This window comes from Thermobia domestica, chromosome 1 (genome assembly GCF_964235325.1).
Source record: "Thermobia domestica chromosome 1, izTheDome1.hap1.1, whole genome shotgun sequence".
Lineage (NCBI taxonomy): Eukaryota > Metazoa > Arthropoda > Insecta > Zygentoma > Lepismatidae > Thermobia > Thermobia domestica.
In genome coordinates, this window is record NC_137454.1 from 33099305 (window position 1) to 33126621 (window position 27317).

The 27317-nt window shown below is 35.5% G+C and overlaps 1 protein-coding gene across 1 annotated transcript in view; it reads right to left on the reverse strand.

Annotated features, from left to right (window-relative positions):
- The window catches only part of LOC145684385 (ran-binding protein 9-like), a 156440-nt gene that overhangs the window by 4532 nt on the left and 124591 nt on the right, over positions 1 to 27317 (reverse strand). Inside the window, exons 7-8 of the mRNA XM_081756643.1 lie at positions 24300 to 24986; positions 1869 to 2020 (exon numbers count right to left, since the gene is read on the reverse strand). Coding sequence (XP_081612769.1) covers positions 1869 to 2020; positions 24300 to 24986 — 839 coding nt within the window. The remainder of the gene's footprint in view (positions 1 to 1868; positions 2021 to 24299; positions 24987 to 27317) is intronic.

Genomic DNA, 27317 nt, shown 5'->3' on the forward strand with positions numbered 1-27317 from the left:
TTCCAAATGGATTAAATTCTGGTCTCTCACATTAAATGCAAGAGCACTAACTATTTAACCACATGAGAATAAACACACTACTGTATACCGGCATAACTGAGTTGACCCAGCCCTTTCAGCAGCATAGCTGAAAACCTCTCAGTGAAGAAGACGTGAGCGAAACTTTGAAACAGTATGTGTCACAATTTACTGTAAGTATGTATAAGATAAGATGCTTTTATCTTTTTAAATATTACACTTGCTGAACCTGCAGTGTCTACACAGCACATCATTATAATATTACATGAATCTCCTCACTTCCTCACTATATCTGACCATAGACACAGCGAAGGATAGAAGAAAGGAGGGAATTGCTATATATGTATATATACACATATGCAAGAATTTTCGATTATCTTTTTATTATTATTATTATTATTATTTCATGAAACGAGACACGACAAATAAATGGCATGTAGGGATTTAAAGAAACGAGTGTTATTAAAGATAAAGAAAACACAAAAATAATGCAATTCGTGATGTTTCTTTGTTTTGAGGGTAAAACGACACTGGCATCATTTACCTTCTCGCTCCCGATGCTCGCTTAAAGATTCAAGGCATGTAAATCTAGGAACGATTTTGAAGACTTGTTTCCGCTGTAATGAAGTTTCAATATTCTGCCTACAACTTTCTCGATGGCATATTTTTTGCTGAAGCAAAAAGATAAAATCTGCCAGGATACAGATTAAATGACTACGGAAGTGCTCCAGGACCGCATCGATTTTTCGTGTTTAACAATATGTTTTCGAAAAATCTGCATATTTTTCGTAATCAGAAGAGGAATCAATCATTCTAAAAAGACCTAGGCCAAGAATGGTGAAAATTGATGTTTTTAAGCCTCAGTATTTTCCTTAGCAACACCCAAACGACAATGTTAATCTTATGAGCTCAAAACGATCTGTAGAACATTAAATAAAAAAATACTTTTTTTTTTTTGTTGTTGTTCTTTAATTCAATGAGAACTGGCTAATCTATACAAAATTTGCAATCAACCAACGAAAACGGCACACCTTTTTAGAGATTGTGGTTTCCGACATCTCACTGTCGAAAGGATATAATCGTAGCATGCACCCCTATCATCCATTAGTAAATATATGTCACGGCAAGTACATAACTATGTAAACATATTTAGAGTTTATAAGTGTCGAAACTTGTTCTGAGACAGAACTAAATATCGGTAATTCTACAGTACCAGGAGTAGAGCGGTTTAATATTTAAAAAAATGAAATGAAATCTTTAAGTTTTACGTCCCATAGTTATGCCAGCTGGGGTAAAGGAGATGGTAGTAATGAGAAATAAATGAAATGCTTGAATGAAGAAAATGGGAGGAAACGTGAGAACCCCGAGAAAATCAACCCACACGGTGTTTGTCCACCACAAAGCTCACTTGGTGCAAGCTGGGATCGAAAGAGGTGAACGCTCCAGCAATGAGCCACCGCGGCCCCAATTTAATATTTAAGATACGTGAGTAGATAGTAGGAAATGTGTATGTAAAAACAAGTAGCTACGTTAAAATCTAAATACATTACAATTTTCTAAGTACATTTTCTAGTTTTTAAAGTGCAATGCTATTAGAAGTAATACTCAATACAATTAACATGTTCTTCACAGTTGAGAAAAAATCAGTACATTCAATTAATTCATTACACGGTTATACAGTGAAGACAACATACAATAATTATTGCAGCGGAACTCTTGAGAGTATCAAATGTTTACTGAATACCACTAAAAAATAAATAACCAATTTTGTTATTTTCCCTTTTGATATAAAGAAATTAATAAAATACCCTGAGGAAAAAAACTGATGGACGAGTAAAAGAACTACTTACCTGTAACATTTTTTTGTTGGCTTCATTTTTCCCTTGTTCTCTTCTTAGATGAAGACTCATATTATACAACTCCCTTCCAAATTCTAACATTCTTTCAACCGCGGGTTTACTCCCTCCACATAATTGTCGGCGACCAGACGGTGGATCTACATCTAAAGAGAAACATATCGCACATGAATACATCATCACACACATAAATTACATTAATTAACGGCAATGTCTAATGATAGAGAAAGTGCGTGGTGTGCTCAAAGAATGCTTATATTTTATACAAACAATAAATGATGGACGGGTGATATAGCTTGTCGCTCAACTGTGAATGTGTACGTAACTATAGTTACTTGATTATTATTATTCTAATTCCTTGCTATACTACAGAGGAATACCACAGAAAAATACAGTAAATACTCTTTAACCACATATGCAAATCAATTACTTATTACTCGTTCCCTTAACACGATCATCCATAAAGCACATTCATAATTAATCGAGTTTTCTGCAATTAAATATAAACCATTTAATTAAGAAAATTTCACGTCTACAGATTACTCAAAACCAAGACAACGCCTTACAACAGAATACGGTTGTTCATTCCCATTTTCTTCGTCGAGGCAAGTGCTCTTTTTCCAAACTACCTTTTTTCTTCCTCTTTCTCTCTTTCCTTCTGGAACAGAGAGGTCCTGTGAGTGAATGAGTGTGTAGTGATAACCTACTGGATTTTTTTTTTTTTTTGTCCTGTATGTAATCCATTCACCTGCTGGGAGTTGAATAACCATAGAAAACGAAACAATTTGGAACAGCCGTATTGTACAGTTATTTGGAAGAATCAGTACCCTTTCCACGAGGATGTAGTGGGCATCAAACCACATTCGGGTAGGTTCACAACAAACTGAAGTGACATGCTGAGAAGAGCTGGCCATACAGCAAAATTCGCGCCGAAGTTCTAACAATGAAGCAGAGGTAACTCTGCCTAGAACAGGGTGTCTATCGGTCACGAAAGTCACGAAATTTAGCTTTTGGGTCACGATTTTTTTTTAACTGAGCAAATGTAAGTACAGATTGGAAAATTTAGTTCTATAAAACATCAGAATTCGAAACCAAACATGTCTATGGTCGGCTTTAGACGCTACCAAATCGCAAGCAAAGTACGTTTGTATCGCATGGATGAAAATTCGGCCTAATTTGTACCCAAATTCGCTCTTGAAAATGTTAGGAAATTTTATGATTTGGTACAGAAAAGGTCACGAAAAAGTCACGAAATTTCATTGTGGAATTTTAGTAGATACCCTGTAGAAACTTTGCAGAGCATTCTGGAATAAGCAAATTGTGATCCCGAATTCCTGAACACCATAATACTGGTTAGGGTGAATTTGTGAGCGAGTCCCAGAAACCAAGATGAAGTCATTAGTTAACACACTCATCCTCGAAGGAGGAAAAAAATCATATTCAAAAGTTCTCATGACTCTCGTAAGGAGTGTATCACGACTCTATTTAAACGGCCTGTCATCTTCGGATCGCGAAAATTTGAAAATTGCATCAGCACAATGGATCCATCCATTTTCGCACCTGACTTAAAATTTCTTAATTAAAAGTAATTCTTTTGGTTCATAATTCTTCCTACTACTCCCACATGATTCCTTTTGAATTTTGGCTGTTAACAATATTGAAAATATCACTGAGAGGGACTATTTTATGAAAAGACAATTGGAATATGATGTCCCAACTGTAATCCATTCCCAAAGAGAACTTCAAAGGTTGATACCGGTAACTACTATGAAATGGATCGCGTTTTCCGTTTCGAGACAAGTTGTACTTTTCTCCGCGAAATGCTAGATACTTTTTGAGGAAGAAGAAAAGTTGGTCAGCCGCGATGTTTGTGAGCCTGGCACTAAGTTTATATCTCCCCAGAGTCTACATTTAAATGTTCCCATAAAGATAACTGGTTCACCTGTTGAGAGTAAATTAGGAAATGACCATTATGAGAAAAATACGCTTAAACTTCAATCAGGCTACAAAGAGTAAGAACAAAATCTTCCTGGCGTTCAGGCTTAAAGATGAATCGGGTAAAATTCACCGAGATAACTTTTAATTACTTCATCTTCTCTCATCTATAACTATATACAACATCCAGCCACTATTAATTTCATGGTATCTTTGCTACAAAAAGATATTACACACATTACTAAAAATCATTAATTCACTTAAATAGCTACACCTTAAAACAGAAACTAAATTCTCTCTTATCCACTATTTTTTTTTTTTTTTTTTAATCGAGATCACGAACTGCTTTTTTCCCTTTTACTAAATAAGTACTGACATTAAATCATTCCATTACTAATGCAGTCTTTCCTCTTTAATGGATGGGTTAAGTACGGCGTATTTCCGCCAGTACTTCCGGGGTAATTTGTTTCTGGTGGTTTCCGAACATGAGCTACGAAAAGAACTTTCAATGGTAATATTTTGAACTGGTTTCTAAATACAGTTCAAGAGGGAACTGCAATTTTCATTTAAGTTTTCGGAAGAAGGAACTTCAAAGAGCAAACGACTCAAAAATAAGGTAGATAAGGAAACTTTACCTACCTTAACATTTACATGAGAATAAGATGTAAAATACATCGGCCTATGCTTTCTTTACTTAGCATACGTCTTGTTTAGAACTGAAAATGTGAGTTTTGGAACCTTGCACTTAGGTTGACACGGAATTACCTGACTCATTTAAACCCACAGAAAGATTGAACATGTCCAATTAAGTGGTCCCTGATCTGCAGGTAATATTTTTGTAGTGGGCTTGCTGGAATAGGAACGTGCGTCTTCAAGGGCTCTGAATCCGCAAGTGTGTGTAATATTGGTGTATAGGTATATTTAATCTATGGATGCTGCAGGTGTTAGGTCACAGTAGGTTTGTGATAAAAATTGTGACTAATTGAAGATCGTATCATGTTAAGAAATGACATAATACCTGGACATGTAGTTGCGGATGACTAGTTAGAAAGGTGGAAACACAAGGTGTATTCAAGTTTTAAGGTTTCCTATTTTTCTTCCAGGCACTAGGCTGATAAAAGGATGCAGTTCGTCTTAAAATACGCGAACACACTTTTGAATTTCTCATATACAAGGCAACACCGTAAAGCACTTTTAGTTCCTACAGCCATCTCTAGTAAGCACCGCTTTCGACCCTATAAATGGCGATGTTCAGTGTGTAAGAACCCTGTGTATCATTCAGTTTTCTTCATCTGTGTGGTGTGACACCTGTCGAGAGTCATCAATAACTCAATGAGACATGTAATGAAGGTGTAATGAAAGTAAAAATGTGCATTAGCACATTAGACTTAGCATTTTCATCAGATCTATTGAGACTGTTCTACATGAAGACCTAAAAATGCAAAAAATTATGCACAATGGATTTCCCGACTTCTGACCACAAGGCAGCGCGAGTAGCAATGTGTCAAATAATGTTGACACGTGATGACGACACGAATAATGCTTTCTTCTCATCAATTGTCACAATAGAAAGACAGGGTACGGCTTTTGAATCCTGAAACGAAATAGCAGAAGTCAAGGGAAGTACACAGACTTCCAGCCATCAGAGTAGTTAAAAATAATTTTAGAAAGAATGTAGCCTGATCGATATTTTTAGGATTACAATTGCCCTTACTCGTAAATATTTCAATGTTTTAAACGTAAGTTATGATACGCAAAGACATACCGGTACTTAAAACACTGTAAATTTATCTGTTCAGTGTTTTATACCAATGTTACGTTGCTTATAATTTCAGTAATTGCTCTAATCTGGCACTTTCATCAAAGCAATTACAAAGGAGGATTTTTTTTTTAAATAAATAAAACTTTTAAAAAATGCTCCTACTTTGGGAACTTACTCTTTCTAATATACCCTTTAAGAACATGCAGTGATTATATGATACAACAGAAAAAAAAACCTAACACTGCAATTTAACAGCATTTCGATACTGTTTAGCCAAACATGACCACTGAGATAAATAATGCGATTCCGTGCCAATGAAACAAATTCTCTGAATCAGCTGTTAAAATGCCAATCCTTAATCAACGCCCCTGAGGTGGTATCTGAAAGCTGCGTCGTAGATATAGTTAATGCCTTACCATGAATGTATCGATGTAAGTACATTCTTACTTTCCAGGATGGACTGTCAAAATATTTAGTTGCAGTTTTCTAATCTCAACAGGATGTTATTCGCACAGTAGCAATCCTCAAATCATTCTATCAGATCAGGCAGGAACTTAAGGAATAAATAAACACTTCTGACCAGAGTATACACATTTATTTATTAAAAACTAAATTACAGCGTAACGGTTTCGACAACTTAACGCTGTCTTCATCAGATACTAGCAGTTAGTGTCTGATGAAGATAACGTTAAGTTGTCGAAACCGTTACACTGCAATTTAGTTTTTAATAAACAAGTGCGTACAATCTGGTCAGGAATGTTTATTATTCCTTTAGTGAGTTCCAGGGTCGTGATGAATAGAGTTGCAGGCAGGAACTTATATTAGTGTCATTATGAGTAACGTATGCTAATTACTGCATATTGGCAATAGGTACAAACAAGGTCTTTCCACTTTCAGACTATTTACGTGGAAATATCGCAGCCTACTTTGCCAAAGTATATTCCGCCAGACTGGCTTATGCTACATTTGTGTTAACACTATAATATACTCGATTACATTTACACGCCTCACGAATTATTTTACGGAGGACTAGATAATATTCCGCGTGTATATATATATATATATATATATATATATTGTTTGTATACTATGAATATTACGTCGAAGGTCTAAAGAATAAACTACAGAAAAAGTTACAATTTATCTACAGAAATAAATTCTAAAAAGGAAAGAAAAATATACGAAAGGTTTATTAACACAAAATGATGAAAACCTGATGTGAGTTACTGCTTCAAGATGAAACCGTAAGAAGAGGTAGAACAAAGAAGTCACAATCACAATTTATTGGACGATTAAATAGACTCTGAAGGTTTAAACTGCACCACAGAAAGAGAAAGAAATCAGTCATGATACACTCAAACAATGTGAAGCATGTGCAGTTGCATTAGGCTTCAAAATTTGGAGGGCGTCAAAATATAGTAGAAAACTGTTAAATGAAATGAAATCTTTAAGTTTTAGGTCCTACAGTAATGCACGTTAGGCTAAAGGAGACGGTGATGATGAGAAATGAATGAAATGGTGGAATGAAGAAAGTGGGATGAAATGGGAGAACCCCGAGAAAACCCATGAGCACGGTGTTTGTCCACCACAAGGTCCACACGGCGCAAGCTGGGATCAAACCAGGAACCTCAAGCACTGGAGGTGAACGCTCTACCACTGAGTCACCGCAACCCCAGGAAGTTGTTAATATTTTTATTGCTTTCATCATTACGAAATCCATGCTACTATTAATGCAGCGCTTCATCTTGAGATGGTATCACCTATATAAGGATCTAATCATGTAGACAGCTCTCCATTTGACAAACTGTAAAATAACGTCCATTTCGGAATCGATTATTCATTCAAAGTTACTGGAGTAGTTGTTTCCCCAAGCCTTCAGCTTGTCTGCAAGTTACCTGAATTCTAGCGACAACTATTAGCTTGACTGCGAATTCTTAGGAGCGTCACTGACATACTAAGATGTCTTGGGGGAAGGGGGGGAGAAAGAAAGAAAGAAAGAAAGAAAGAAAAAAAAAAGAAAGAAAGAAAAAGAGAAAGAAAGAAAGAAAAAAAGAAAAAGAAAGAGAGAAAGAAAGAAAGAAAGAAAGAAAGAAAGAGAGAGAGAGAGAGAGAGAGAGAAGTTTTAAAGAAAATACTTCGACTGGACCAATATTTAAATAGTGATAAAAGTAAAACTGAACAGTGTATGTTTGAAAATTGGTGTGGAATTATAACTGAAAACTGTCAAGACAGTGCGTAAGTTTAAAGTTTTGCAGTGCCGGAAGGATGTATAGGATCTACGCTCTCTAAAGCAGTGGGTTCGTCAATTTCTATTCCTAGTAATGATTAATTAGATCGGGAAAACATTGATCAGACTCTGTTGGTTGGATGGTTAGACTGGAAGTTCAGCATTCCTTTGTTACTGAGGTATGAGACGTGGACTTATAGTTTTAAGGTGAAATCCGAATCATCATAATGCGCTTAAATGTTCCAAGTCTCTCCGACTACAAAAAGAAGAAAGAAAGAAAGAAAAAAAAAAACGAAAGTCACTATTAATATATACGGACAAAATAAAAGATAAAGGGAAGAAAAAGTACATCAAATGAAAAGCCTCTCTCTGGCAGGATAGGCAAGAGTAGAAAGCTGTGTTAAACCAATCAAAAGATTACGGATCTGAGAAAAAGAAGGACTATTAAAGAGTAATTATTGTTTTGTGTATTCATGATATATACAACGTGTCTCTAAATTAAGTCCCACTTTAAAAACAATACTACGAGGAAACTACTGCATTGTATTTCATGATATAAGTTGCAATGATAAACTGGTCCTTATGGTTTTGTTTTTATGCCATTTTAGGTTTGTGTAGTTCCAAATTTAGCCACCAGGGGTGCTGGTCATCAAAGCTGTAATAGTGGCGTTTGTTTGTGCTGAGAAGCTGGCCTGCCAGATCCCAGATTTAATCACCCTGGATTTTTTTTTTTCTTATGGGGTTACATGAAGGACCGTGTTTATGTGCCTCACCTTTCACAGAACCTAGATGAACTACAAATCAGACAAGAGGCAGGCAGCAACATTGGACACATCAGATATGTTAAACAAAGTCTGGCAGGAGCTAGATTTTCCCATAGATATTTGTTGCGTCATACACGAGGCCCACATTGAATCCAAATGTCTTTAGTTCACTATAAAACAGTAAACACTCTTCAATCAAATACAACAAAAATTGACATGATACGTACAGTATTTTTTAACAAATAGTTCAAAGTGGGTCTTACTTTGGAGACAAGCTGTATATTTGTCTTCAGGATAATTTATCACTTTCTAACTTGCAGATTTGTTTTGTGTTGCATATTCACTTTAAACACTTCCACCTGTAAACGAACAGTGATTCTGCAGTTTAGCTGAGGGAAGAGGGACGTAAAATAAAGAGATTGTACAGAGATGTAATAATCCTAAATACAGGCCTGCATTCAAATATATTAAAACTTTTAGTAATCATGTCTAAGAGCCCTCCTTACCTATATTATAATAACTATTATTATGACTATTATTTAGAATGTACGTATTTGTAGTTGGCCTACTAGTGCAATCAAATCAGCAAGAAGTACGGAACAAATTAGTAACACGCTGAAAATTGGTACAGATGTTGGGAATGATGTTCTAAACAACATACTAAAAGTCTCCTGAAATCCCAGATGATCTTCGTCGCCATATTGGAAAATGGCGGCCGGAAGTGTCAAATGAACAATACCCAGATAAAAGTAGCAAAATCTTCGTTATGGTTGAACGTAAAGAGATAAACTTAATGTCGTTTGTCATTAAGAATACATAATGTGAGATGTTACAAAGCTTACTTTTTATTTTATCTTTATCCTTCAATTCGAAACTTCACACAGCAATTTCACAGCATTCCACATATAACATATCCTAAATCTATTCACAACTTCAAAAGATGTAGGTTTTGGAAAAATAACCTTACCATTCGGTTTCTCTTGAAACGAGTATGTTGTTTAATATGTCACACGATCATGTTGACATTTAAAATAAACAAGTTGATTCCAAGATGGCGGAAGACAACCTTAAACACGTCATAATGTTTCCCCTTTGCACCACCGTTGATCCCAATTGCCTTCGGATCGACTACATTTACAGTTTTGTACATTTTCCAATATGGCGAACGAAGAAGTTGTGGGATTTTAGTATGTCATTTAAATAATCTTTTATCAACATCTATGTCAAATTTTAACTTGTTAATAATTACATCCTAAGTTCAATAAAATTTTAAATCAGTTTGACGGTAGTTTTCGGAATTTTAGAATTTAGAGCTAAATATTTCTAAAAGTATGCGTTTTATGAATTTTTTTTCTCTTCAAAATTTTTTTTATCTGTGTTCTATAAAACGACACTAAGTTTATCTCTTTATGTTCAACCATAACGAAGATATTGCTATTTTACCTGGGTATTGTTCATTTGACACTTCCGGCCGTCATTTTCCAATATGGCGGCGAAGGTCATCTGGGATTTCAGGGGACTTTTAGTATGTTGTTTAGAACATCATTCCCAACATCTGTACCAATTTTCAGCTTGTTACTAATTTGTTCCTTTCTTCATTAAAATTTGAGCTTCATTTACTGCACTATACAAAAGAATAGTGTCATGATCATTATCTTATATCGATGTGCTTTAAACTTTTTATAATTACTGGAGAGAAGAAACTCAAGCACTACAATTCGCAACAATAAGCTTAAATAATTTCAATCTTTTTACTCTTTACTCTTACCAAAAATGAATACAATGGGAGAATGTAGAACCTCGCAATCTCATTATTCTTTTTCTTGTCACTTTGATGTTCCTCAGCACACAAGGAAGCGAAACAACTTCCCTTCTGGCTATTAAAATCTTTTACAGCCACAGTCACAATCAGAAGGTTGTGCTTTTTTCAAGTGGGTAAAGAAAAAATACCCTCTCCGAAGTAATCACATTAATACAATGTGAAAGAAAAGAAAAATATCCCACCCTGCCCTCCCCCTTCGGGCACCCATGGTCAGGATAGCACACCTGTAATTTGAATCCCAAACGAGACTGAGGTTTCGATTGAGAAGAAAATGCTATGGAAGAAACCCACTAGACGCCCACTTTGTCGTTATTGTCTCCTACTTACTGGTTAAAAACAATTAGTTCTTAAGTTAATAAATAGTTTTATTGTTTTCAACTTCGCCTAAATAACCCTCTTATTTTTGTATGGTATACACGGCAACATCTACATCACGCCAACATGCACAATTTTGTAAATAAAAATTTGTAACGGTAGTATCCGTTTGCATTATATGTTAGAGACTAGTAAATACGATGTAACTATCAAAGTACATTATCACTCTAAATATCAATCACTGACTCTTAGAATTAAGTTTACACTATATAAGTATTTGTTGCTTTTTAGTTCATTTTATGTGAGCTGGATTAAATTTAGAGGAAATATATTTTTTTGTGTGGAACCTAATATGAAATTCTGCTTTTTGTCTTTGTATGTCAAATTTTGGCCTTATATCTAATATACCCTATTACAATGTTGATCATTTCATTATTCTAGAACTTCTTGATAATATATAAGAAATGTATCCAAAAGTATCGGCCTCTTCAGTATCTGTATCGGGTATCGGTAAAAAAGTGGTATCGGTACATCCCTAATAATTAAACATTATCTATGCTTGTAACAGCTTCCAAAACTATTATTGTCTATCCAATTCACTAATACTTTTACAGTGTTTCCTAAAACTAGGAAAATTAATGAGTAAACGGATTTCATCCATGTCCCTAATTGAAGCTGTTGTCCATTGAGCCTCTACGAGTGAAACCTGATAATCTAACCTTTACATTCAATTTAATTTAGAAGGAAAACCAATCTCAGTTGTGTTTTCTAAGTTTTATTATGTACACCAGACTAATTACGAGTATTTATTTGACACTTTCACTCCAACATGTTGATAACGTATGATGAAGCTTCCACGAAAATAAAATGATTAAGGTTGCTGGTGAAAAATTGAATGTTCTTCGATAAATGGTATATTAATACAAAGAGGCATTCTGACAAACTTACATACTTGTATGGTTATGTTAGTTTAAGCTGTGCGTACTGACGGAATGCACAGGGAATTCCTTCTGATGTTAATACAGGTTAATACACATCTACTACTCTAACTCTGTGATTTTTCGATCTATAATTATATCATCGATTTTGTCTTTCTCCTTTTTCAGTGATGTCTTCGCCCGAGCAAGAACCTGTATCTTCGAGATGATAGTATCAAAATTGACTGAAAGTCACTAAAGTGGTTTCACAAGTACAGAAATAGTGAACACAGGAAACAAGTGATAACTAGAGACACGATTTTTTGGTGACAGACGAAAACGCGAAATGTATCAGTTTTGTATGAAAGTGTTGTGTATCTAAAATATATATTTTTTACTATTTGTTAGGCCATATAACGTTTGCGAATAAACGCGAAATTCTGTCGAATTAGCGAAATTTGCAAGAAGCATCGATATCCCACGATATTTACGCGAAAGTGACAATTTTTCGTTGCTTTTACGATTTATTCATTACCATTACTTGGCAGTTATTAGCAATGTGATGAAAATTCCCATTTTTGAGAAAACAGACCACCAAAATTTTTTGAAATTTTACTTGCAGTTACTAAATAAGCTCCAAACGGTATCTACTGGTGAAGTGGATAGTGTGGAAGGAGTGTTGCAAGGTGTTAGATGAGGAGTCAGAAATCGTTGGAAAGTGTCTCCAACTAATGTACGTATCAGTTTCGAATGTTGATGTGGAGAGGGCTCGCTCTTCTTACAATGCCATACTTAACCGACAAAAGAACAAATTTATCACCAGAAAACATTGAAACAATGCTTACGTGTTATTTGCATAAGTAAACTGTAAGCACTAAAGTTATTTTTTTCTATTAATGTTCGCTCTCTGTGTGTTATTTCTTTAAATGATACTTTTATTCAATGAGGATGCTTAGTGTTATTTTTTTAAAATCTCAAATATTGTGTAATATAGTCATGCATGAGCTCATGCCATGATGACTGATGAGTGGAAATTAAGATGAAATAAAAGGTAACTAATTTTAATTGCCAGTGAAAATAGTGTTCTTACACTGAATATTTATTCACCGATTTTATTCCGCTTTACGCATCTTTTTATGACGAATTCTTATTTACCACAAAATCGTGTCTCTAGTGATAACAGTACATTGTTATGATTCCTACATGCAGTATGCGAAGTAGGAGCAAATTTTTTTCTAACAATAATGTATTCAATATCTTATATAAAATAAAGTTAATTTGTTGAAATATTTTCCCAGTGACCACTCCTTAGATACCAATAATGATATCTGTAATTTGACAGATGGGGTTTTCTGGAGTGAATTCTTTCGTCAATGAGGATTACAAATTAATTTTCTTATATTATGCCGTCTTGATCCTCTGATTAGCATGCCATAATGAATGGTTGTATACTTGCCACGTTCAAATCTTCCCCAACCGGCTTTCTTTGTAAAGCAGGAAATTTAGTCTAATCGCATTTATAAATAACACTCTAAATAAGCCATAAGCGGCACGGGTATAATGTCGACAGAGCGTATTGTTGCCATTGTTAAACTTATGTTAAAAATTAATACATTTTGGGTAACTTGTATCAATAATAACAATAGTACCACTAGCGTAAAAAGCACTAAAGCAGTCGTTTCAAAGTAATCAGCATATTAAATATGAAGCATTAAAGATGAAACAAGTGTGTATATCGCTTTCTGTACAAGAGAATTAAAAAAAAAAAAAAAAAAAAAAAAAAAAAAAAAAAAAAAAGCAACATCACTTTTTTTCGGCAGGTCAACTGGAAGACCACCCTCAACTAGAGGGATTTGCTGAAATATCCCTCTTATGTTAACAAAGAAACATGTGGGTTACTTCAATGGTGTTCCGCTTCCTTCGAAGCCGCTTGAGGATGATTTGGTCGCGTTGACTATACCTGGCGGGTAACATCTACAAGTTCTATTGACTCTGAAGACGCTTACATTTATCTGCAGACTACCAATCATCACATCGTATATGAAATACTGATATGCTGGATTTTCTTATGCAGAAAAGTCAAAAGTCAATTACTCTTAGGACTGCCTAACAGGTAAAGGTGAATGCCGCGTATTTTCACCAGTACATCATGACATTCCAACCAGTTACATGACACATGCAAGGTGTCAAGCTATACATCGAAGTCATTCCTTAGGTTATTCCTTTCAGTCTTTACTCCCTTCTAATACACTGGGCGTTTATAGTATTACTTTTCATGCTTATAACGGAGTATTTTAGCTGAGAGCATTTATTGGTGCCGTACTTTTTTTTTTTTTTTTTTTTTTTTAAACGATTTGAAGAAAATTAGGTTTGAAAACCTTATAGCCACGAAGCACCAACTGGTATTATGCTGAGTGATCCATATAAAACGTTACCAGCTTATTAACATTTAAGCAAATCACAATAAACACCAGCGACCAGTTCTGAATTATACAATAAATATAAGAGAATCATTTTGTGATATCCACCTTCCTGTAACAGAACTGAACCAATTTCATTATATTCTGTGTTGTTTTCTAGAGTGTGTAAATAGTATTCCTGATAACTTATTTGCGAATTTAGTATAATAGGTCCACATTACATTCAAAAAATTAGTAACAGTATGTAACTATTGCTCTATAGGAATTTCAATCAAGCGAGTAGTAAGTTGAAAACATATGATCTTGCAATTTTACAATCATAACAATAACTTTACAACTGCTTTTCAATGGCTAACACAATTCCATAAAACTAGGCCTAGTGTTATTGTTATAACAGACGTTCTAGTGCAAAGCATTCGTAACACTAGATCGTTCAAGAGCTTTTGTTGAGTACAAGTAATTTAGATTAACAAGGGTTTAGACCTTATCAGTTTTTAACTAGACACATTTTAAAAGTGCAAAATGACATTCTCAGAAACGAAAATACTTCCATGTGAGACCTACCGACGACGACGAAAGAGATCGTTGAAAAAGTTCAGTATAATCAAAGTACACTTGGACACAATAGCCTATGTTGTGGTTACATTATTTATTTATTTATTTCTTACAATTATATAAATATGCCTCAAATTATAACTTTAAGTAAGTAATTATAACTCAAGTATTCTTAATACATTAATGCAATACACCCAATATTTTTGGACGATATTTAAACACCTTATTCTTCACGCAGTCATATAAGAAAGTGTCAGAAGAGGTTAAGTCATGTAATCTGACAGGTTATAGATTCCTTGAAATTATGAAGATACCAAAGAGGCTGGTTATTAGTTACACGGAGGCCATGGCTGTGTAACATATAGCGCCTCTTTTTTTGAAAGACGCAGCCCTCTAGTACGATGTTTTCGAGTTGTTCCACAAATCTGTTGAAAATTAACTCAAAATCAATCCGATTGTGGGAACGTAATTTCAAAGCCCTTTCAGCCTTCCAGATCATCCGATTTACCCTCTCTTAACTTATTTATGGGGCTACCTGAGAAGAATATCGTCCAAGAGCACTGGATGAACTGAGTCAAGCCATCAAGAATGGTGAAGTACTATCACAGAGTATTGTGCGATGTGTTCAATCAGGTTTATACGAAAATGGAGAAAATTTTCAACATCTGCTGCGACAAAGTGGTTCTTCACATCTGCTATATAATTGATTTATGTTTTATTTAAAAATTGTAATTTTATGAAATGGAAGAAGTTTATGTAGATCACCCTGTATTTTATACAGAAATACAGATAAAGAGCACAATGCCAATTCAATAGATTTTTTGATCGTTGTGTAGGGACTCGGAATAACTCTCAGAAAGCATGGAGACTGCAGTGGAGTCTCTTCTAACGTATAGTGATGTAACGCGATAGTATACAACATTGAACACTTGTCGTAATCTGTACATAGGACAATGAGTGAAGCTGCGCTTGAATGAAGGAGAAACCAATAGTATGAAGATTTGAAGAGGAATCAGCCAAAGATGTAGTATATCGCCCCAATTACTCAACATTTACAGTGAATGCTTAATGAAGGAACCGTTAATGGGAATTGGAGATTTCAATTTTGGAGGGCAAATCATTACAAAGATCAGAATACCACTCATTCTAGCTTTGGAACTTCTTGTATAAATTAACAGACAAATTCTAACCAAAGCATATATTAACTAATAAATAATAGCGTTACAGTTTCGGCAAAGTTAATTAACTTTGCCGAAACTGTAACGCTATTATTTATTAGTTAATATATGCTTTGGTCAGAATTTGTCTGTTAATTTCTACAAAGATCAGGTATGCAGATGATATGGTTATTATAGCTACAACTGAAGGAGGACTACAGGAGATGATTGACAAAATAGTTGACACTGGGAAACTAAATGGAACGGAAATCAACATCAAAAATCCCGTGGAAACACACCGTTACGAGCCAGAGTAGAACAAAGAGAGCAGCTTGAAGAGATCGATACTTTCAAGCATCTGGGAAGTATTTTGACGAGAGATGCTTACTGCGCCAAAGAGATCAAGTCAAGAATTACCATAGCCAAAGGAGCATTCTACAAGAAAAGATCACTCTTAACTATCAGGTTTAATATTGCATTAAGAAAGAAGTTGTCAAATGTTATATACGGGGTACAAAACTGTATGATTGTACCGTGACTTGACATTACGGAAGTTACACAATATTTAGAAAGTTTCGAAATGTAGTGTTAGAGGAAAATGGAGAAGATAAAATGAACAGAGAGAATAACAAACGAGATCTTTTTAAACGGACAGGAGAGAAGAGAACGCTTTTAACTAGCATCCTTTGTAGGAAGGCTAACTGGATTGGACATTCCCTGTGAAAAAATGTTTTCTTCTTACCAGCATAGAAGGCAGGACGGAAAGAAGGACACAATTGATCGATTATTTGAAAACTAGAAGAAAATATCGGGAGTTAAACGAGAAAACTGAAGACTGAAAAACAGAAGAAACATTTCTAGACAAAAAATCCTCATTAGTCCCACGATCTGCCAAAAGGCAGAATAACAGAGTGTCTACTAAAATTCCAAAATGAAATTTCGTGACTTTTTCGTGACCTTCTCTTCACAAAACAATAACATTTCATAACATTCTTAAGAAAGAATTTGGGTGCGAATTAGGCCGAATTTTCATGCATGCAATAGAAGTGTGCTTTGCTTGCGATTTGGTAGCATCTAAAGGCGACTATAGACATTTTTGGTGGTGAATTTTGACGTTTTATAGAACAAAATTCTCCAGTCTGTACTTATACTTGTACAATTTTTAAAAAATGTGACCCAAAAGCTAAATTTCTTGACTTTCATGACCGTTTTCTGATTTCGTGACTTTTTCGTGACATTCGTGACCGATAGACACCCTGAATAAGTAATAATAATCAGGGTTGGCAAAAACCACGGTTTTTATTGAAAAAACAAAACAAAAAAAAAAAAAAACGTTTTTTGGTTTAAACCCTTTTTTTTTGTTTGTTTGTTTGTTTGTTTAAACCCGGTTTTTGGTTTAAATAGTTTGCTCTATGTATTTATATCACATATGGACAGAAATAAGTTTGTTTCGCCTTGGTATTATTATGCAACATTCGAATTATGTTGGGAGAGGTCACATACGCTTAAAGTGGAATCCAAACCGCTTGTCGGCTTACATCCGAGAGAGATTGTCCTTCATTTGAACTCGAAACCGGGACTAATTGGCCACAAATGCGATACGTCTGCCGACTCACTCACGAAGGACTCCTGATAAAAATACGTTGCACTGATATTTACATACTTGTTAATATAATTGCCGAGAGTCATTTCAAAAGGACAAAAAGATAAACAGTCGCACAAGTGAAACCATTATACAGAATTAAATATGGACAATTTCAAAATACTGCAGAGTACAGAAGAACTAAGTTAGTTCACTACGACTTTTATTAGTCCAAGTTAAAGAAATACAAAAAGTGAATAAAGATACGAATTATTTGAGTCCACTTTGGCTTTGACTCATTTATACATACATAGATACCAAAAGATACTTCTGATTTCAATAAATGCCTCTCATGGGATTTGTATGACTCCCCTCCCCCTAAAAAAAGTGCGGCATTTTGACATATTTTATCAATAGTAAACATTATTAAAACGAAACACTATTTAGAATTTTTCCTTGATTGCAATTGCATAATAACAACAACAAACTATAAAAAAATCACATAAGAAACATTCATAAACTTATACAAGAAAACAAAAGTTGATTTTGTAGTATAATCTCTGTGAGTAACGAATGGGGAATTTAGGTCTGAAAACGTGCTAACCCACAAATGTGTGTTCATCAAGATTTTACGAACACTTACACTTTCACGAACATTTTTAGTCTTTTGGTTTAAACCAGTTGGTAATAATAATAATAATAATAATAATAATAATAATAATAATAATAATAATAATAATAATAATAATAATAATAATAATAATAATAATATAAAAGCTAGTTTAAACCAGCCGACCCTGATAATAATACTCCTCGATTACAGCTCTTTTATTTTAAGGTACGCTGATGAAAACAAACAAAATATAATCTGATCAATCACCTGCCAAAATTGCTGAATTCAAGGTTTGGGCATAATGTATTAATCTTATCAAGCTTACATTCGTTTGCTACTTGAATGTGGCTTTGAGGATAGCATACAAAAATTTGGTACTTTCATCAATGATGGTGCTATGTTTCTAAGTTTTACATCTAATACTTTTTATAATCTTTTCAAAAGATGACTCAGACAAAGCATGGCGATGGCATTAGGATTAGGAACTTAGATTCCTGGGCTTTCGGCATCTATAGTTATGTTAGCCCATTATGAGGGATGACGTCTCTCGGCGATCCCTCGGGGAATTGGGAAGGAAGAAAGAAAGACGACTAGGACTATTATGTTAGATACCCTCCCGGCATTCGCCTGGTGTGAATGAGGAAAACCGAGGGAAAACACTTTCAGGATGGCTGGCCTGAGAAAGCTGTTACACGTTTTCAATTGAGTGTCCTACCGGGAATCGAAACCGGGATCGCTCTCACCAAAGGCGAAAGAATTAGTATTTACGCTATGGGGGTTACAACAAGTTGACGTATCACAATATTGTATGAATACGTCTGCAACAGATAAGAGAAAGCTTCACTAACTTAGGCTTAAGAAACTTGATGGTTCAAAGCCAAAGAAACAAAAACCAGCCACTGTTCTAATTCATTCCAGTCAGGATTGTTACTTACTTTCGTCAAACCTTATTATCCTGTAATTTTTCTTGGTCTACCTAAAGGTCTCTTTTATGCACGTTTTTCAAACAGTATAATATGGATCATTTTCACGCGAGATATGTTACCCGTTCACCATTAGACACCCTCAATCTAATAACTCACAGTGTATTCAGTGACGCGATACAATTCGGATTCTGTTCTGCCTGAGCCTTAGGTTACTTGCACAGTATAGCTTCAAATCTTGCTTAATTAAAAGCTCTAGTGGTTTACACTTAACATGTTTTCCATCAATCAACATGAGGTTATACAAATATTAATGGTTGCGGGCCTTATTCTATTTTTTAAAGTAATTAAACTGAAAACAATACAGTTTTTAAGTTACAATTAAATCGACAGAATAATTTTAAGTCGACACACCCCCTGCACGCAAGCGATAACCATTGGAGTCAAATAACGCAATTAGCGACATCTATTAGGGTAACTGTCTATTATTAGGAATTAGCATAACTCACAGACTAAGACGTCTCCCCTTTTTTTATAATTAGGATTATGTGTTGTAGATTAAGGAATACTGGAATCTCAGCTAACCGTTAAGTCGTAGAAACTACAGAACATAGAATTATATTTACAACAGAAGGTAGACGTTACAGACTAACAATTTCTATTTCATATACTCATATGAAACCCTATGCGAAATTTTTGGCTCTTTGAAACTATAGAAATCAGAGTGCTTTACAGCGAAGAGATGTTGGCTTTGGTTGATTGATGTGAAGTTAGCGTGTCTCAGCACCGATGCTATTAAGACGTGGATCTCTCAACGTGGGATCCCAACCACACGAGCTCCCACCGGAAATCGAGCCCGGCTTGAAAGGATCTTAACTGACGTGCACAAGTGACTGATCATGCAATGAAGCCACAATTACAGTTCTTGTATACTTTTATTTTTGATCTGTTTAACGTCCCACGACAATGCACCGGTGCTAAAGGAGATGGTAATGATGATAAACAACAAGTGGCGCAATGAATAAGATAGGAGGAAACGGGACGACCCCGAGAAATTCTACATATATAGCGTATATACACAACAAAATCTTATTGAGCGCAACTGTGGACCCACGCACCAGATATGAGCCCTCTACCACTAACCCACCGCAGCCACTTGTATATGTGCTACCCTATTCTAATTGTCAACCTATTCCTCTACTCCATCTATTAATTCCAGTTTGTAATGATGCTTTTTGATCCACAAGTTTAAAGAAATTTTCACGCTATCCCTACTCTACTGCTCCCTTCCCCCCAACTAGGCTAGGGTAAGAGAATTAGAACCTGTCTTTGGGCAGAAAACTCAGACCTGGTCTAATTATGTAAACTAGGAGTGCAAATAAAGTCGGTCAAAAATGTTTTTTTGTGACTTCTTTGTTCAACTGTTAAAAGATATTTTCTGCAGTGGACACTACAAGTAACCTCTTTCAAGAACAAAATACTTGGGAATCATAGTCAACCCGGAGTTGGCTTATCTTGGTTGGTTTTCCAAGTCGGATTACCTTATTTGCCAGCCATGGAACGCGACTCCTCATTTAATCAATTCACAATTCAGCACTAAACATATCAATGCAATATAAAGGCATATGTAATTTACATACTCACCAGCTACATCACTATGACCACCTAATACTTTTTGAACGAAATCGTTGAGCTTACGTTAAGAGGAATGGGGCACAGCAGAACAGTTCGCCAGACAATAATAGGAATTTCACTCGATCTGTCTGTGCGATGCTTCTGCATAGAATGGGGAAGGAAGGAGATAAATCAGAGTCTGATTGGAACCAGACTGATGGCCAGGCGGCTGGTAATGAGTATCTCAGAAAGAGCGTGGCTCGTTAGATATTCGGGAGCTGCCGTTGCTTGTGTCTTCCAAAGGTTCGAAAAAGACAGTGGAACCAGTACCAAACCACAAGAAGTGGGGCGCCACACTTTATTAAAAATGTATGACGTCGGTGACTGTTGTGGTTTGCACAATCAGGATGGGGCGCTCTGTGGCACAATTAACAGAAGACTTTAACACACTGTTAGATACGGGCCTCCGCAGCCGCCTTCACAGACATGTAGCAACGTTAACCGCGCAGCATTATTGATAACGATTGGAATGGACACGTGCCTATCATAACACCGCCGAGCAATGGCACAACGTTGCATGGTCCGATGAATCACATCGAGGCCTTTATCACATCGAGGGCCGAGTCGGAATCCATCGATCTTCAGGAAAACATCTGCTCGAGACGTGAACAGTAGGTCGACGACGGTTGTGTCTTCATTATGATTTCGGGAATCTTCATAGGATCATTCATGGGCCCAGTAATGCATGTGGAGGGCACCATGACGGTTCCTAGCTATCGGTAGGTCATTCCTGATCATGTACACCTATTTATATTACCCATATTTCCAGCAGGCAATGGCATCTTTCACCAGCACAGCGCTCCTTGCCACAAGGTCAACGTCGTGTTGCAGTGGTTTCAGCAGCATAGTGGTGAATTTCAATCTTGCAATGACCAAACTCATCCGATCTTAACCCAACTTAACACTTTTAGGATCAGTTGAATGTCAAGATCCGAGCTCATCGTCCCCTCCTGGGAATTTACAGAAATTGAGTAACTTGTTTGTGCAGATGAGGTGCGCCATGCCTCCAGCCACCTACTAAGGTCTCACTGCTTCACTGCTAAACCAAGGCAAAGGTGGATGTACACTCATGTCTAAAATTATTGTCGCGTGTCTATAAATATGTTGTTGTAGGAATATAATTTGATAACGAATCCGCCCGGTATTTCTTATAATATTAGTGTGTATAATCGGTAAAGACATATATGTGGCAAATTTCATGTCAAAAGAGCAGTAAATAAGAGCAATAAAACGAAAGTAAAACTTTCTTGTCCATTTAACAACATTTTGTTTTACTCATTCTAATTTTCGTGTACTCATAATTCTTTTCCTGTGAAATTTACCACAAATATACATTTCCCGATTATACACATAATATCAGTATTAAAAGTACCTTGCAAAATCAATTATCAAATTATATTGTTACAAGAAGACAGTTATAGACATGCTACAATCATTTTGGACATGAGTATACCATATATCAGATAGATGGTCATAATGTTGTGGCTGGTCAGCGTATATTATACTATAGTATAAAGTACTGCATGATTTGGAAGGATTTACTAGATTGAAAAATGCATGTAATATGGGTTGCGGAGAAAGCTCAATTAATACAGAAGGCTAGCACTCAAACAAAAATGTTTCACATTCATACCTCTCAAAAGTATAATCCACCTGCTTACAGGGTTGCTGAAGAATAGGAATCGTTCTTTCTATGAGGAATTTAAACAAGCCAGAATGTTATACTACGATGATTGAGAATAATAATAAAAAACATGAAAATGTTAACTTCATCTCAGTTAAGTCCATCTCATCTCGTTATTCTATCATCACATTGTATTACTGCAGACGAGAAAGCTTTTGCAGTCTAGGATTGCACATACATACGTTAGTCAATAACAAGTTTTCAGTAGAGATTTCGTATCTGATTCAGTAAAGTAGTGCCAACTTTATATATGAAGTGATGAAAATCAAAATAATAAACTAAATCGTATTAGCGTCTTTGAAAAAAAGTTTCGTTTTCAGATTTCCATTCGTTACCAAACTGCTTTTAATTAAGAAGACAGGGAAAGAAAAAATCCCTCAAGACTCAAAGCTCTGTTCATGTCATTGTAGCTAAGCCTTTACTCATATGAAGGTGATATATTCGAAACATTTTTACACGGAGGATTACTTCAATTCTGAACATACAAAAGTAAAATACCCAACACACAAACTGTACTTGATTATTCTATGAAATATTTATGTGGAATTAAGCAAGATTTCAATTATTGTTCTTGAAATCAGTACTCTTGCAATAAGACATCTTTAATTGCTTGAAGCAAGCGGATATGACTAAAGAACATAGATCATTTGGACAATGTGGCATAGAAAATCATGCACCAAACGAATCTCCATGAATTTTAATAATCTCTCACGTTTTAAGTCAGTTTATACTAAATGCAGTATTGAAACCCGAAACTGCACGATCCAAACCTGATTGCTGACAAGCGATGAAAGTTATTTGTGTTATCACACTTATAACTCCAATTAAAGCTGAAAAGATGTGTGTAAGGTAAGAAAGAAAGAAAAAGGATCAAACCACTGTACATAGTATAGATATTTATAACGAAGTAAGTGTGAAACGTCACTGGAGAGCTAATTTCTCGAAAGTTTTCTCACATATGAAGGAGTCTTATCTTGTAAAGTACAGTATACCGATACCTAAGGCTACGACGGCAGTAGCAATTCAAGAATTGTAACTAAGGCAGATCTTTTGACTAAGATGAACACACACAGCATTTTTACTTACCTCAAGAGAAAAAAATCTGAACACCTAGCTTTTAGCTTTGGAACTTCTTGTATAAAGTAAAAAACGAATTCTGAAAAAAGCATTAATAAATAATAGTGTTAAAAAATTGTTAAAAATGAAAATACATACTGACTGATTCCTAGATATATCCTCTCATTTTCTGAAATCTTTTGAGTTTTACGTCCCACGGTTATGCCGGTTAGGCTAAAGGAGACGGTGATGATGAGTAATGAATGAAATGGTGGAATGAAGAAAGTGGGAGGAAACGGGAGAACCCCGAGAAAACCCACGCACGCGGTGTTTGTCCACCACAAAGTTCACTTGGCGGGGGCTGGGATCGAACCCGGGACCCCAAGCACCAGAGGTGAACGCTCTACCACTGAGCCACCTCTTATTTTCTGAGATATATATAAGCTGTAGTTTTAGAAATTGTAATTTATAATGTGTCTGATGAAGGCACAGATACTTTGCCGAAACTGTAACAATATTATTTATTAAATAGTATATGCTTTGGTCAGAGTTCGTTTTTTTACTTTATAAAAAAAATCTCAAAGTATAAGATTCAACAACTTGGTAGTTTGTTGTTAAACACAAAATCGTTGGCGGTAGCACGGCCAGTTCAGCAATATAGCAATATAGTTCAGCAATTTTATCTCACCATAATTACTGGCAGTGTAAACGAATCAAACTTTTTTCTTTCATTATCTCTATTTATCTTTAGATATTATTTAAAATTATTTCATTATTTGACTTACCTTGTATGCAATACGACACGACTCAGTAAACCAAAATAAATTACAAGAATAGGCCTAAGTACAATAAACTATGAAATAAATCAAAATTACTATCATACAAGATTAAAATAGACAGCTTACCTTAAATACACTCATATCCAATTTTTAAAATCACTATAAATCACAAACTCACTGCACTTCACCTAAGAACTTGGCACACACACTCACATGCACTTGTGTCAAACTCCCACTTACCCATTTCTTCCTCCTCATCCTCCTCCAAGTCCTCATCCGGTTGATGGCTTGTGCCATTTTGATAGCCATTCGCTTGACTAACACTCTTTTCATTGCAGTTTCTGTCCTCCGATTCCATTTCCACGTCACTTTCTTGCAAAGCACCCGTCGACGAAATAGGTTTAATCACAGAATCTGTACTTTTGACGGGCACGCTATCATTCATTGCACTAGTACCATTCATCGCTACGTTATTCAAGTTCAATTCTTCAACACTGGGACCATTTGAATCGTTACGGTTGTTGCTGCCTTGTTGGTGGTAACTTTTGGTGGATTGGATTACAGAAGTCTGTATAGAGCTAGTTAGATGTCCTGAATTATTTGTAGTAGTTGATGAAGATGACGCTGATGATGTGGTTGTTGGGGACGAAGATGATGTAGTCACATTGGGACTATTACTTCGTGACCTGGCGGTTTTTGTGAGTCCATTTCGGGCTGGGCTCGAAGGTGGTGTTGACATTGTGTAGGGGCCTCGGGGGCATCGAGGTGGGCACACTTCGGAGTCTGTTCCGTTCACCATTTCTACGAACTGCCTACACTTGAGCAGGAAGAGTAGATTTTGATTGCGTTCCAACAAGCCGGGGTACAACCGTCCAGTCATTTCGATTGCCTCACCCATACGTCCAGCTAGCACCAGTTTCAAAATTTCTGTAAAGGAACATTGATAATATTACAAAATTGGAAATATTTTAATAACAACTAAAGAAACAAAGACAATATAATAATAAAGCGGGTTAAATTCCAAAGTTGATCGTCCGTTTCTAGTAAAATTTTGAAAATTTACCAGGAAGAAATGAATAATTTGCTCGTTTGTGTGCTTGATCATATGTGCGGAGAGCGGAAGTTGTGTTTATATATATACAGGATGTTCATTTATTATGTAGCTAAAATTCACTGGTGAAATTCTCATACCTAAACCGTAAAAAAAAAAAAAAAAAAAAAAAAAAAAAAAAAAAAAAAAAAAAATCCATATGAACATAAGGCGAAAACCGCGTTGTTTCAAAGTTACGAGATGCCGAAATCGAGAAAATTGTAACTTTGAGGCTGCCTAGCTCGAAAACTATGAGAGCTATCAAAGGCGGTTAAAGAACTATTAGAAGAACTAGTACACTGTCTATCTAAATAACAATATTTCAGAGTTCGGACGTATCGACGCACCGGATTTTATAGAGGGAGCTGCGGTATAGGTTCCGCTCTTCCACCTCTCTCTCTAAAATCATGTGCGCCGATACGTCCCAACTCTGAAACATGGTTATTTAGATAGAGAGAGTGCTAGTTCCTCTAATAGTTCTTTAACCGCCTTCAATATCTCTCATAGTTTTCAAGCTAGGCAGTCTCAGTTACAATTTTCTCGATTTCGGCATCTTGTAACTTTGAAAAAGCGCGTTTTTCGCCTTATGTTCATATGGATTTTTTTCTGTTTAGATGTGAGGATTTAACCAGTGGATTTTGCTACGTAATAAATGAACACCCTCTATAAGTGGTTATAAACATGGAACTATTTGACAAGCGGAAGGAACTACTTCGCGTAAGGTTCCTGCATGGTTGGATTGTGGGATAGTAACGAGCATTTGTATTGTAAACATGGTTGCAGGTGTACAGAGACGCTCCATTTGGTATCCTTACGCAGATACATGACATTACACTCTATGAATTTTAAGAAAATGAGTCCAAACATCTCTAACCCGAAACCCGACCCTTCACTACCCTACTCTACTGTATTATACCTTCTGTTATTATATCCTTTTAAAGCGATCCTAAAAATGGATTATTTTTAAATTTCCGTATCTGTTATTACGCTGTTTGTCGAAAATCAGGCGGATGACCAATTTGGGAATAAATGCCATAAAACAGTACAATGAAACCTATATTGGGCTCCAACAGTTTCACTTAAAAATGGTCAATTTATAGAAAACAGTGTTCGAAGCAAAAACTATTGTACATTATAATGTATGTATTTTTAACACAGTAACTATGTTTATATACAACGTATTAATTTGTTCTTTATAAATATATTGTAATGTGACACGTTGTGTCTTAAAAATAGCTCTTAACACCACATTACGTACAAAGATTCTGCAAACTCTTGCATCCCAATTTAATCCTTGGATAAGTATTTAGCATATTTCAGGTAATGACAAATAGTTGATAACATACATGAATTATCAAGAAAACAGATTATTATGAATTGAAAACAAAGAATAAAAGTAAATATTATCTAAGGTTCCTAGTTTTTATTATTAATTTTGTAAGTTTATGCAACTATCACTATTTTAATATTTAAGATTCCGAAAGTTGGTTTCGGGAATCAGATCTAACTAACCGTAAAGCAATCTTATATCTTTGACATTGATATAATTAATTTATTTTGTATATGTGAACACAATGTGCATAATCTCCGAAATGGATATGGAACCAATTAAAGAATACTGATCGATTATTGGCAAATCTCAATAATAAGCCAAAATAGGAACATCGTTTCTGTGTTATTTATATACAAATATTATTGTGCATGATCTACCGACGATTAAGACAGAAATCTGTTGAGTCAGGTGTTTTTAGTTTTCTTTCTACTTCTATATGTAATTGTTGTAAACCTATGTAATATTGTTATGTGAACTCTCCCACATTCCCTAACGTTCAACTACCCTCCGCCTTTGCCATGATTTTCATCGCCTTCAGGTATTTATTTCTAAGCTCCGATTTTTCTTAATGAACATCGAATTTTGGGTTCTCTTGGCAGGTGGTTAGGATCTGTTAACTAGTGTCTATCTGAGAAATGTACTGGTTTTGACTGTGGCCCTGGAGATTGCACAATCATTAGCGACCTGTTGAAGCGGTATCCGAATAAATTAGGTTGGAGAAGAGCATCTAGGTCCTGGTGACTGCACGATTTTCGACAGTTTTTTTTTTTTTTTAAGTTAGAGTACCTCGATCGACGCCAGACCAGCGATACTGGAGATGACGAGAAGCCACAAG